General features: G+C 46.2%; 1 protein-coding gene across 1 annotated transcript in view; it reads right to left on the reverse strand.

Annotated features, from left to right (window-relative positions):
* The window catches only part of LOC310857083 (voltage-dependent calcium channel subunit alpha-2/delta-1), a gene marked incomplete at both ends in the record, with an annotated part of 183,238 nt that overhangs the window by 21,998 nt on the left and 148,335 nt on the right, over positions 1-12,905 (reverse strand). Inside the window, 2 exons of the mRNA XM_083762696.1 lie at positions 1,158-1,249; positions 11,373-11,433. Coding sequence (XP_083618822.1) covers positions 1,158-1,249; positions 11,373-11,433 — 153 coding nt within the window. The remainder of the gene's footprint in view (positions 1-1,157; positions 1,250-11,372; positions 11,434-12,905) is intronic.

Below are 12,905 nucleotides of genomic sequence, written 5' to 3' on the forward strand. Positions count from 1 at the left end.
AGCACCATCAGTTCTGTCTTCTTCTGGTTGGTTTGTCATAATGACATGTCAAAAATAGGGACATAACGGTTGAAAGTGGTTAAGTCTGTCTGTGGGTTTTATATATTTAACCAAGAGCTTGTGACTAATGAATTGCATTGGATCCACAATTCCACATGGAACGCAGGTTATTTCTTTCCATTTTGTGAAATATTTTTGTTTTGAACATACAAGATTTTCTGCCCCACAGCAACAAGACTCATGTATACTAACAAGAGAGCACATGCCTCAAACAAGCATCAGAAATTGTATATAAGCATTAAAGGGACATTTCACCACTGGAAGAAACTGCAGTTACTCAATGATAATAGTATATGTAATACATAACAGTAGCACAATTAGAAATTTGCACCCTATGGCCAGAGAAATAAGGACGTCTGTGTGTTTGACTATGGTTTGACTGGATTGCTGAATGCTCATAATGCTTTAGTGCACTTCCCCTCCTTGTGGAGAGGGGGGAGGCTGCATGGTGGTGTGACTTTGTAGTCCAGGAAGGAAGTGAGACCACTTTTTCATTACATCACACACATAAAAACCCCAGGAAAGTATTTCTTGTGTTACATCACACACATAAAAACCCCAGGAAAGTATTTCTTGTGTTACATCACACACATAAAAACCCCAGGAAAGTATTTCTTGTGTTCTAAACATCATTAAAATAAGCTCTGGTAATGACTCGACCTTGAACAACACAAGCATAGAGCCATTAGCATGATACAAACAGGATCGGTGATATGCATTAGACAATAAAGGCAAACCAAAACACTATGAGTCACTGCAGGAGCATGATGGCATATAGGGATTCTAGGAAACGCAGTCGATCAGGCTGAGATCACCCCCTGCTCAGGAGACTATATGCTAATCAAATGATCAAATACCACGCTGTATGACCTTCAGAGGAAGACCAGTGAGGCATTCAGTGGCAAGGAACCACTCTGACTAATAAGATATAGCACGCCCAAACAAGCACATGCATAACGATGGAGGGGAAAATTGATTTAGGGTTCATATTGACCTTGAGTGGGTTTGCGGTATTATAATCATGGTAATGCATGCTGACATCAGAGCCGAGGCATGTGTACATACTATAAACAATAACATGGATATATATGACTCACATGCTTCTGGAGTGTCCCTGTCGATGTACTGGTTGAAGTCGAGGAGAAACTGTGTATTGTTCTCCAACACCTTCAGCCCTTTGCAGTACTCTCTGTACAGACAGACAAACAAACAAACAAACAAACAAACACATGCAATTGGCTGCGCCTTATTGCTCAAATCCACAGCCGTCTCATCCCTGCAGCTGAGCCCCTTAACACCCTGAACGCCCAGGGTTATTTAATGCATTAAATCATAGCGCCCAGCGATTTATAGCAGCGGAGCACATTTAGCGACGGACCGGATGTTATCCCGGATGTTAGCCCGGATGTGGCTGAAGCAGCTAGATGTAGCCAAAACACTCTCAAGGCGATCGACAACAACAGGAGGTATGATTAATTCAAAAGTGACTAGCGACAGGACCGCGGTGGGCCGTCTAACACATACTGTAATGTTTTCTTAGAATTGGACGGAATGATTTAGATCAAGAGTTATTCATGTTTTAAGATTTTCGATCTCGTCGGCTAATATGGGGGGGAACATTTTCGATGAGCGCTGGGCGTTACTAATTGATAGGGCGGAGAAAAGGTATTCAGAAAACACGCATGTTGGAATTGATCCAACCTATACTGCATCCTAATTGAGACCTCCAACCCCCCCCCCCCCCCCCACCCCTCTCTCTAAAATTCTAAAATTGCATGTCTTCATATTTCTCTCCCTTTTCATCTGGGTAATAAACAATGTTTTTGCATCAATATGTGGTTGTTTGTGTGCATTACTGAACAATATGTACATCATCAACATGGACAATCGTTTCCATTTCTCCTATACTGCAGCACAATGTATGATACAGTCTCTGTGCAGCTCTCCTACTGTCGCGTTTATTCCGGGTGGTGGGCTCATTATAATATTAAGTGCCGACCCAGCTTATATATGTAACTACATGTTGTGTTGTATATGTATAGATGTTAGTGTTACTAAGAAAGTTCACTGCCTATAGATATACTCTGTGTTATATAAGAACAGAAATCCTCTTATCAACCAATTACAGTATCTCAGGGATGTAGATATTAATACAGTAAATTGGGGGGTAAAATGTGTTGTACTAACTACTGCTAAAAGGAATGTTAAGACGCATACTAGTGGGACACAAGTTAATAAGTGATGACAATTGCGTGAGGGAGGAAGTGTCAGATGTCGAAGAGGCGTGCTCTCACAGGGACAATGCAGAATACGCGTGACCCGTTTCATTCATTCCTAAGCAATGTGACAAAAGCAGGATCATGGCGTTTGCGTGAGTCTTTATAATGTGTTAATAAGTACGGTAAATACTCTGTCATAGTGATACGCTTGTGCAGTCGTTAGATCTGTGAATTAATAGTATGTGTTTGTGTTTCTTTTGTGTTTCAGTTTATTACCTAATGCTACTAACGCGACTGAAGTCGCGACCTCTGAATCTTGTGCTAATGATTAAGAGCATTTAGTTGTGGAAGCTATTTGAACTATATCTAAACACGGGCCAGACAAAGCAAATAGGGCTTTTACTGTACACAAGTTTAGTAGAAGTGTGTTTGTACGTGTGTGAGTGTGTTATGAGTTATTAGTAATAAAATGGCCGGAAAATAAGTGAATGTTTGAGAGCCTTATTACAACTTGGAGGAAGTGTGTGTTTGAGTAATATAACGGTGTGTGTTTAAATCACAATTACTATCCTGTTTGTTACACCCCCATGCGGAGGGTTGAATCAATAGTTGAACAAAGTTATGAAACAGCAAAGTTTAATTATATCCGTACAGTAATAAAGCAAACCGGTAATCACCGGTGCAAGTAACGAAGCAACCGAAGTGAGTCACCGTTGCAGTAATAAAAGCAACGTGTGTAGGTGACCGTTAAAACATTATAACGGGAACCACCGGAGCGAAACCATAGCAACGCGTGTAAACACCGTAGCTACATCCCTTAGCATTCAGTGCAACCACGATGCTAATGGAAGCCATAGGCCCGTGTTAGCTTAGGCTACTACGTGATCAGTGGATGTCTGGCTGTTAGCAAGACGCTAGCGGAGAAGCAAGACAAAGACGGCCATCCCGGAGCAGCTCTGGACCCGTCACCGGTCGCCTTCGTTCGAGAACCAACGCGACCGCCCGCAGGCTGCTGAAGTAGCTGATACCTGCGAGGAATCATCCGCTCGCCTTAGTGAGAGGTGACCCGGACTTGGAGTTCGGGGTAGGGTGCTAGCGGCTACATTGCTGCTAAAGAGGAACCACCTGGGTGCTGACAAAGTGCTCGGCTGTTGCAGTCCTAAATAAAAAGTTTCAGTGCCCACAGGAGTGCTTGTGCATTGGGGGGAATATCGCTGGAATTGTGTGTTGCAAAAAGGAAACTGTGCATTGACTTTTGGGAAGAAATCGAGCTAAAGCTAAATCCTGTGATCCAGAAAGAAGCTAGCCACCTTTCCATTGACATTGCATTGAGCCTAGCAACCAAAGAGCATTAGAGGTAGCTTCGGCTAACGAGAGCTAATGCTAAAACTGATAGCATATGAATAGCTGTGACTAACGTGGAGCTAATGCTAATGCTGATAGCATAGGGATAGCTTTGACTAACGTGGAGCTAATGCTAATGCTGATAGCATAGGAATAGCTTTGTTTAACGTGGAGCTAATGCTAATGCTAACAGGAGGGGCATTTGAGGGGATACAATACACGTGTTCCACAGCCACTTCCTGAGCAGTCGCCATTGAGGAATGTCCCGGCCATCTTGAAACAGAAAGGTTGGTGGGGGGCGAGCGTCCATATCGTAACCATGGCAACCTTAGCAGACTTAACCGACTTCAAAAAGGCACGTTCTAAAAGCCAAGGAACGCTGACCAAGAACGCCGCTAAGTGCTTAATAGTGCCATACACCGACGCAAAGTCTGAGGAAGAACTCAAACTTATGATAGCTGGTGTGACGAAGGACTACGAGGCATTTCTAAATGATAGCCTAGAGTATAAAAATGCTTTAGAAGAGATTGATGACGAGGATTGTAAAAAGGAAATCCTCGCGGTAGATGAGAAAATAAAAGCAGGCGAAGAGAAATACACTATAGGCACTAAACAAGTGAAGGACCATTTGTGGGACCGGTGTATTAATGCGGCTTTTAAGTGCGCTATAACTCGGGTAGAGTCTGCGTTCCGTTACGCAGATCCTGACCAATATAAAGTGCACGAAATAACGGAACGCCTCTGCAAAAATGTGGCTACCGAATTTGAGGAGTCCTTTGCAGACGTGAAAGCCTTATTTGAACAGTATGAAGGTTGCATTTCTGGCGAGAATTTGACCGGATTAATGGAAACAGTCAACAACTTTAAGGTGGAGAAAAATAGACGCCTCCAGGAGTTGGCGCACAAAGGCGATATAACTAAGCCTGTAGCAATTAAAGAGGAGAAGGCTCCTCAAGCCCTCGCCGCCGCTGACGGCGGGGCAAACGGGAAAACAAAGGCGAGTAAACTCGCTACCCAACCGATGAAATTACCACAATTTAGTGGAGACCGCATGTCTTATTTCAGATGGAAAGCACAATGGCATAGAAAATATGCGCTGTGTGAATCCGCTGACTGGGGTGACGACATGCATTACCAACTATTGATGGATTCCATTGACAAAAAGATCAGTGATGAATTAAGACTGGATTATTGCAAAACTACTGAAGAAGTGTACCGTAAACTGGAGTGTTTATACGGTAATGTAGGACAAATTGTCAGTGAGATTATAATGAATTTGGATAGCGTGCCTAAGGTGCGCAGTGGACCTGGTCAACACAAAGAGACGTTGCATCTAGTTCGATTGATAGAACAATCAGTCCTTGATCTATCTGACCTAGATGCAGATGAGGCTATCAAAAATCCAGTCGTAATTTATAATCTGGAGAGAAAATTGCCGCCAGAAATACAAGAAAGGTGGATAGTTCATCATCAGGGTTTGTTTAAAAATCAGGGTAATGTCGGATACAAGAACAGATTTGAGTGTTTCATTGAATTTCTCCGCGAGCATACAGCTGTGCTCGTTGAACAGGAGATATTAAATGCAACAAGCTCAGAGACCAAACGTAATGATTCACCACGGAGCCATAAAAATGAGCGGTACTCAGACAGGCCGGGCAGCGGTGCGCGCGAGAAACGCGCGTCCACAAAGGCTACCAGTACCACTAGTGGTGAGAGCCCGGGGGCGCGCGGGTCTTGCGTAATCTGTGGGGAAAATGATCATACGGGCCAACTGTACCGTTGTAAAGTATTCGGACGAGCTAATGTAGAGGGCAAGAGGGCTCTCGTTAAGAAGCACAAGGCATGCGGGCGGTGTTTAGGCCAGCATGACGGGCAGTGCAGAGTGCGGAACAACAGTTTCCTATGCAAAATTGTGGAGTGCAAAAACGAAGCGCCTCACAATTTTCAGTTGTGCCTAAAAAGACGTAACAAGGACAGTGGTGCTATAAATGACGGCGCGAGGGAAGCTAGTAACGTGGGGAGGGACTTGCGGGGCCCCACACGTGAAGTGGAAGAAGTGTTTGCAAAAGCAGCACTATCACCAGAACAACTAGTAATAATGCGCAAAGCTTTCACTAATAATATAGCCACGACTGTCTGCGCTGATGGCGACGGACAAGCAGAATTGCCGGTTCTCATGATGACACTGGAAGTGACCACAAGACGTGGAGACTGGGCGGGCGCTTTGATTGATCTCGCTTCTGACACTAACTATATTACCCACAAAGCAGCGAAGAGACTTGGACTAAAAGGGGTGCCTGTTTCTCTGTTTGTGAAGGGTGTGGGTGGCATGACCAGATCATATCAAACTAAACGTTATTCAGTTTGTTTGAAAATAATGGAGAAGGGCTCTTCTCGAAGCCATGACATGACTTGTTACGGTCTGGATGAAATTACAGACGTCAAGGCTGAAGTGAGTCCTTCACGCATTGCAGAACTTTTTCCGGGTACCGAACCAAAAGAGTTGCGACGTCCAGCTAAAGTGGAAATACTTATTAGCGCTAGAGAGGGGCGTCTAGCCCCGCAAAGGCTGAGAAGGGTCGGGGATCTGGTCCTATGGGAGGGTGCTCTGGGTAAAACGGTTAGCGGAGTGCATCCTACTCTGTTTGACGCTAGTGAAATGATCACAAGAGGGGCGTCAACCCATTTAGCTCTTTCAATGAGAGGGGCTGCCGTTGAGATTAAGGCGGCGGCTACTTGCCATACTGATTCCGCCACCGCTCTGTCGTGGTGGCGTTGGGACAGTATCGGCGCCGCGTGCAACCCTCTATGTGGAGGTTGTCGGTGTGGAAAATGCGCTCCTGGTGGAAAGGAGATGTCTCTCGCTGACGAGAGAGAAATGGAGATTGTCAAAAGGGGTTTAACTTTTAAGACAAGTGACGCGCACAGTGACGAGTCTCACTGGGACGCGAGTTACCCCTGGAAAGAGAATCCAGATACTTTACCGAACAATAGAACGGCGGTTGTGGCCACGTTCTTAAAATCTGAGAAACGTCTCAGTAGAGATCCCGTGTGGAAAAAGGCTTATGCTAGCCAGGTGCACGAAATGCTCAAGAGAGGAGCTGCTGTCAAACTGTCTAAAATTGTCATGGACATGTGGAACGGCGCTGTCTGGTGGATTAACCATCTCATGGCACCAAACCCACATTCTGTTTCCACGCCAGTTAGAATAGTCTGGGACAGTAGTCAAGAATTTCGAGGTGTGAGTTTGAACAGCATCCTGTTGAAGGGTCCTGACGTCTTGAACCCCATCCGAGCAGTGTTACTTCGTTTCAGAGAAGGGAAGTATGCTGCTATCGGCGACGTAAGCAAAATGTACCACTCGGTCTGGCTTGAAGAGCGGGAGGTACATTTGCACCGGTTCCTATGGAGGGACTCGGTTGACAGCGAGATTGAAGATTACGCTGTGGTACGGGTCAACATGGGTGACCGCCCAGCTGGTAGCATAGCTCAAATAGCGATGCGCGAAACAGCGTATCTACCTCAGTTCACTGACATGGTGGACGAGAGGGAAGTAATCGTGGAAAACGCGTACGTGGATGACATTTTTCTATCTCACAATTGCCCCCAGAGGCTAGAGGAGCTACTGGCGGGGGTTAAAACCATTCTGGCCACCGGGGGGTTTCACCTAAAGCCCTGGGTACGGTCAGGCCAAAGTGGGAGGGAAGGAGATGGAGAAATGAGACCAGAGACTATATTGTTGCCAAATCAAATGAGAGAGGAAGACAACAAGGCTCTGGGAGTTGGTTACCATGTGAAGGAGGACAGCCTCTTCATCATGATTGCCATAAACTTTTCCGCAAGAAAGAAAAAAGTACGGAGCGAGGAAAACCTTGCTCTGGAGGAGGTGGCGGAGAAAACGCCAAATCCTTTGACTCGGCGGATGTTGCTGAGTCAAGTAGCAGGGCTGTATGATCCCATTGGCCTTGTGACGCCTCTGAAACAGAAGGGCGTTATTCTAGTCAGAAGAGCGTTCCAGGAGGCAGGGTCATTGACCAAAGACACTTGGGATCAACCGCTGTCTAGCGATCTCCGCATGAGAGCGGTTGAGCTTTTTGTGGAATATGCAAAGCTGAGTTCTATCACGTTCCCTAGGTGCATCACTCCGCCCGGATGGGTGGGGGAACCCTGGGGCATCACCTTTTCCGATGGGAGCTCAGAGTCCTACGGAGCGGTGCTCTACCTGCGCTGGGAAACTGCTAGCGGGGTAGAGACCCGTCTGGTGGAGTCAAAAGCCAAGTTGGCTCCCCTAGATCAAAAAGGCGATGCAGTGAAAGCTGAAATCTGCGGTGCTGTCTTTGCCGCACGGCTTAAAGAGTACGTGTTGAAGCATAGCAGGCTGACAATCGCGAGGTGGTATCACTTTGTTGACAGTCAGACAGTGCTGGGTGCCATTCAAAGAGACAGTTACGGGTTCCAAACGTTCTTCGCAAACAGGGTTGGGGAAATCCAGAAGGCGGGGCCTGTGACTGACTGGTGGTGGATTCCCGGGGTGGAAAATGTAGCTGATCTAGTCACAAGGGGGGGTTCTCCTGAGCAATTAGACAGTGACTCCCTGTGGCAAAAGGGACCAGAGTTCCTGACCAAACCAGTGGAGGAATGGCCCATGAAGTCTGCTGCTGAGGTGGCTGCTTCATCGCGAGAAATCGTGAGTACATTGCAGAGAAAGGCATTCTCTGCTGCTGTTACTAGATCCCAGACTAGGAACCAGGGGTCTGCGACGCTGCCAGGCAGTGGCAGGTCCTCACCAGTCAGTGACAGATCTTCACCGGACAACGGGGGGTCTCCAGCAGCAAGCAGGAGTCCTTCACCGGTCAGTGATGGGGGTTCTGGGGCAGCATCTAATGACGAAACTGAGCAGCTGTGGGGGTCGGGTCTTGTGAACCAGATGGACTTGACTAGATGCAGCACACTGTCAAAACTCTGCGGGGCAGTAGGCTACGTCCGCAGGGTGTTGCGCGGCCACAGGGGCTTATTCAAGTCCGGCAGTCGTGTACAGTGGGGGGCAGTGCTCTCTGTCGGAGAGCGCGACACAGCATTTATGGAGCTGTGCCTTGCTGCCCAAGAGGGGATTTCTTTCCCGACAACGACACTGAACCGTCTTGTAGTTAGTAAAAACGACAAGACAGGTCTCTTGCTATGCCGAGGCCGAGTTCAAACCGTTGACCAAGAAAGTCAAGGCGTGCCCATCATTCCTTACGGAGCACGAGTCAGCACACTACTGTGCGAGGAGGCTCACCGTGCAAACCACGAAGGCGTGGCTGGAACACTCCTGCGAGTCAGGAAAAAGGCTTGGGTGATTCAGGGGCCGAGGGTCGCACGGAAAGTGATCGACTCTTGCCTGTTTTGTCGTAAAAGGGAAGCTAAGCTATCCAGTCAAGTGATGGCTGATCTTCCTACAGTGCGCACAAGTCCAGCAGCTCCGTTCGAGTACACAACGCTGGATTTGTTCGGTCCTTACACTGTCAGAGGCATTGTGAGGCGACGCGTAAAGAGAAAAGTCTGGGGCGTGGTCTTCAGTTGTATGGCCTCACGAGCTGTCCATGCGGACTTAGTTGAGGACTTGTCTACAGAAGGCTTTCTGCAGACCTACCAGCGATTCACTGCTCTGAGAGGCCACCCCAAAAAGTTGTGGTCTGATCAGGGTACGAACTTTGTTGGCGCAAGGCCAGCATTGGAGGATCTATACAAGTTCCTAGGGGACATTGACAAGAAGCAGATCCAGCAGAGAGCAGCAGTTGCAGGGACCGACTGGGCATGGGAGTTTAGCCCAGCGGACTCTCCGCATCGGAACGGGGCGGCCGAAGCTGCCGTCCATGTTCTAAAAAGGGCGTTGAGCAGCGTCGGCGACACCGATGATCTGTCGGTGTTGGAGTTCCAGACTCTACTTTACCTTGCTGCTAACCTGTCCAACGAAAGACCCATCGGAGCCAGAGCTCAGGTCGGCGAGGATTCGGTGGACATCATCACTCCCAACTCACTGCTGTTGGGGCGGGCAGGGCCCAGGGGAGACTACCTGGGTTTTGACTTCCCTAGCTACCCATACAGTCGTCTTCGGGCAGTTCAGCGCGAGGTGGACAAGTTCTGGAAGCGGTGGAGCCAGCTGGCGGGTCCACATCTCTTTATCCGAGAGAAATGGCACGTTCCAGCACGGAATGTGGCCGTCGGCGACCTGGTGTGGGTCGCGGACCAGAACGCTCTACGAGGTCGATTCCGGATGGGTCGTGTCGTGGAGGTCTATCCAGATAACCAGGGTGTTGTCAGGGACGTAAAGGTGCGGACATGTCCAAGTCTGCCCATCAGTTGGTCGCAGGTGGAAAAGGACGAGGTGGCGTGGCCATCTGTCATCCTCCATCGTGATGTGCGAAGGCTGGTGGTCCTAATCCCGGTTGAAGACCAGTAAATTAGACTAGAAGTCCTCTTGAGAAATACCCAAACGAACTCTACCATATATGCATGCTGCGCGGGTAAGATTAGCTTAATGGGTATTTACTTGAGGCAAGACTGGGTGGTGGGGCATACTTGCCATCCAGTAAGGAGCGAAGCGGTGGTGTCGACCTCCTATAGTCAGTTGAGATCAAAATTTATTCAGTATGAAAGTAGAATAGGTTTATTGATTCATGAATTCACCTGGTGAGTGCCATCCGGAGGCGTTCATCGATAGAAGCATGATTGATATACTTTTTTTCCATTGTTTATTTGAATGTTTTTGTATACAAATGAGTGTGGGGTATCTATTTAGCTTACTGGGTTTAATTTCAAACCGTAGCTAAAAGTGGGAGGTGTCGCGTTTATTCCGGGTGGTGGGCTCATTATAATATTAAGTGCCGACCCAGCTTATATATGTAACTACATGTTGTGTTGTATATGTATAGATGTTAGTGTTACTAAGAAAGTTCACTGCCTATAGATATACTCTGTGTTATATAAGAACAGAAATCCTCTTATCAACCAATTACAGTATCTCAGGGATGTAGATATTAATACAGTAAATTGGGGGGTAAAATGTGTTGTACTAACTACTGCTAAAAGGAATGTTAAGACGCATACTAGTGGGACACAAGTTAATAAGTGATGACAATTGCGTGAGGGAGGAAGTGTCAGATGTCGAAGAGGCGTGCTCTCACAGGGACAATGCAGAATACGCGTGACCCGTTTCATTCATTCCTAAGCAATGTGACAAAAGCAGGATCATGGCGTTTGCGTGAGTCTTTATAATGTGTTAATAAGTACGGTAAATACTCTGTCATAGTGATACGCTTGTGCAGTCGTTAGATCTGTGAATTAATAGTATGTGTTTGTGTTTCTTTTGTGTTTCAGTTTATTACCTAATGCTACTAACGCGACTGAAGTCGCGACCTCTGAATCTTGTGCTAATGATTAAGAGCATTTAGTTGTGGAAGCTATTTGAACTATATCTAAACACGGGCCAGACAAAGCAAATAGGGCTTTTACTGTACACAAGTTTAGTAGAAGTGTGTTTGTACGTGTGTGAGTGTGTTATGAGTTATTAGTAATAAAATGGCCGGAAAATAAGTGAATGTTTGAGAGCCTTATTACAACTTGGAGGAAGTGTGTGTTTGAGTAATATAACGGTGTGTGTTTAAATCACAATTACTATCCTGTTTGTTACACCCCCATGCGGAGGGTTGAATCAATAGTTGAACAAAGTTATGAAACAGCAAAGTTTAATTATATCCGTACACCTACCGTGGTGCAATAAAGAGGTGACCAAATTCATCGAATTTGTCCAGCTGCATGCTTTCCGCGGCTGAAGAAAACAAAGAAATACAGAGTGTCGTGTCATCGTTCACGAGAACAAAGAATACATTATTGACCATAATCACGCAGCCGCAATTTTGAATATTCGTCATATTAACTATACCTCATCATTTTGCGCTTAAAGCGTAAGTGCAAAATGAGCTGCATGTGTGATTATCCTCAATGGAACTCACTCTTTCCCATGTGTTTCACCCAGACGGATAGGGTTAGGTGAAACGAGGGTTAGGCATTATAGGTTAAATTAAGTTAAATGTTAGGGTTTAGATCTGCAATCAAGGTGAAACAATTGGGAAAGTGCCAAAGTTGCCAAAATGAGCAGGGATCTTTCAAGCACCACTGATTGAGTCAAAGTCGTACGATTTGTCACACACGTCACCGCAGTTGACCCATCTCTTGGAGCGGTAGCTGCAGCCGTGCCACACTCGGGAATCATTTGATTAGTTGATTTGGCCCCCCCAATCCGACCCATTGATGCTGAGTGCCAAACAGCTAGGTAGGCATTGCGTCCCATTTTTACAGTCTTTACAGTCTTTGGTGTCTTTGGTGTCCGGCCGGGGATCTGCACACCGACCTCCCAGTTTCAGGGCGGACAATCTAACCACAAGGCCACTGTCTGGTGGTTAGATTCAACACTGGGTCAGTCAACACTGGGTCAGGAACCATTTGTGGGTCAAGGACTTATTTTTATGGCTCCCTTTATTTTTAGTTTATAGATTAAAAACAACAATTGATGATTTTTTGCAGTAATTTCATGAAGAAATAGAATAGAAAGAAAAATCTAAGAAATTCCATACATTAGAAAACAAATATGTATGAAGTAGTGATGTGTGTAGAGTAATGTGGTGCGACGCGTTGTGCGCTTGACAATCTGCTCTTTTCACTAGTTTTGGGTCCCAGGCAGACGTCTATAAATCTCTCTTTTGGGTCCTGAGCTAAAATGTTTCGTAACCACTGGATTAGTGGTAGACATTTTGGCCTAATGGTGGCGCGGGAGGAAAGACCATGGTTTCACTTGTCACTCGGCATCAAGGTTTGGATTGGGGGTTAAGTCCCTGCGACATACTATAGCGACACTCTGTCCAGGGGTGTACATGTACATCAAACTGCCTCATCATGCTACAGTAACAGGAATTCGGCTCCTGCTGCCTATGAGACTACTTTACTTTACTTTTACTGACATGCCATGTTTCCACCCGACAGCGACAGAATGTAATAATATGGTTGGTGCTGAATGGTCACACTACTCACGGCCTTGACTGGCCATGAGGAATTTAGGGGAATGTCAGTGTCCATAGACAAAATATCAATGATTTCTGTAGCAATTATTATACTGGTTGCTTTTTCCAATTAATTTACACTTTTATTTGTTTATAAATCATTCTTTTTTATATATGGATCAATTAAGGGTTTTAGCATGGACAAAAATAGAGCCCCCATCTCTCTCCAAAAAAAATAAAAAAG

This window comes from Protomyctophum parallelum (genome assembly GCF_964188405.1).
Source record: "Protomyctophum parallelum genome assembly, chromosome: 4".
Taxonomy (NCBI): domain Eukaryota; kingdom Metazoa; phylum Chordata; class Actinopteri; order Myctophiformes; family Myctophidae; genus Protomyctophum; species Protomyctophum parallelum.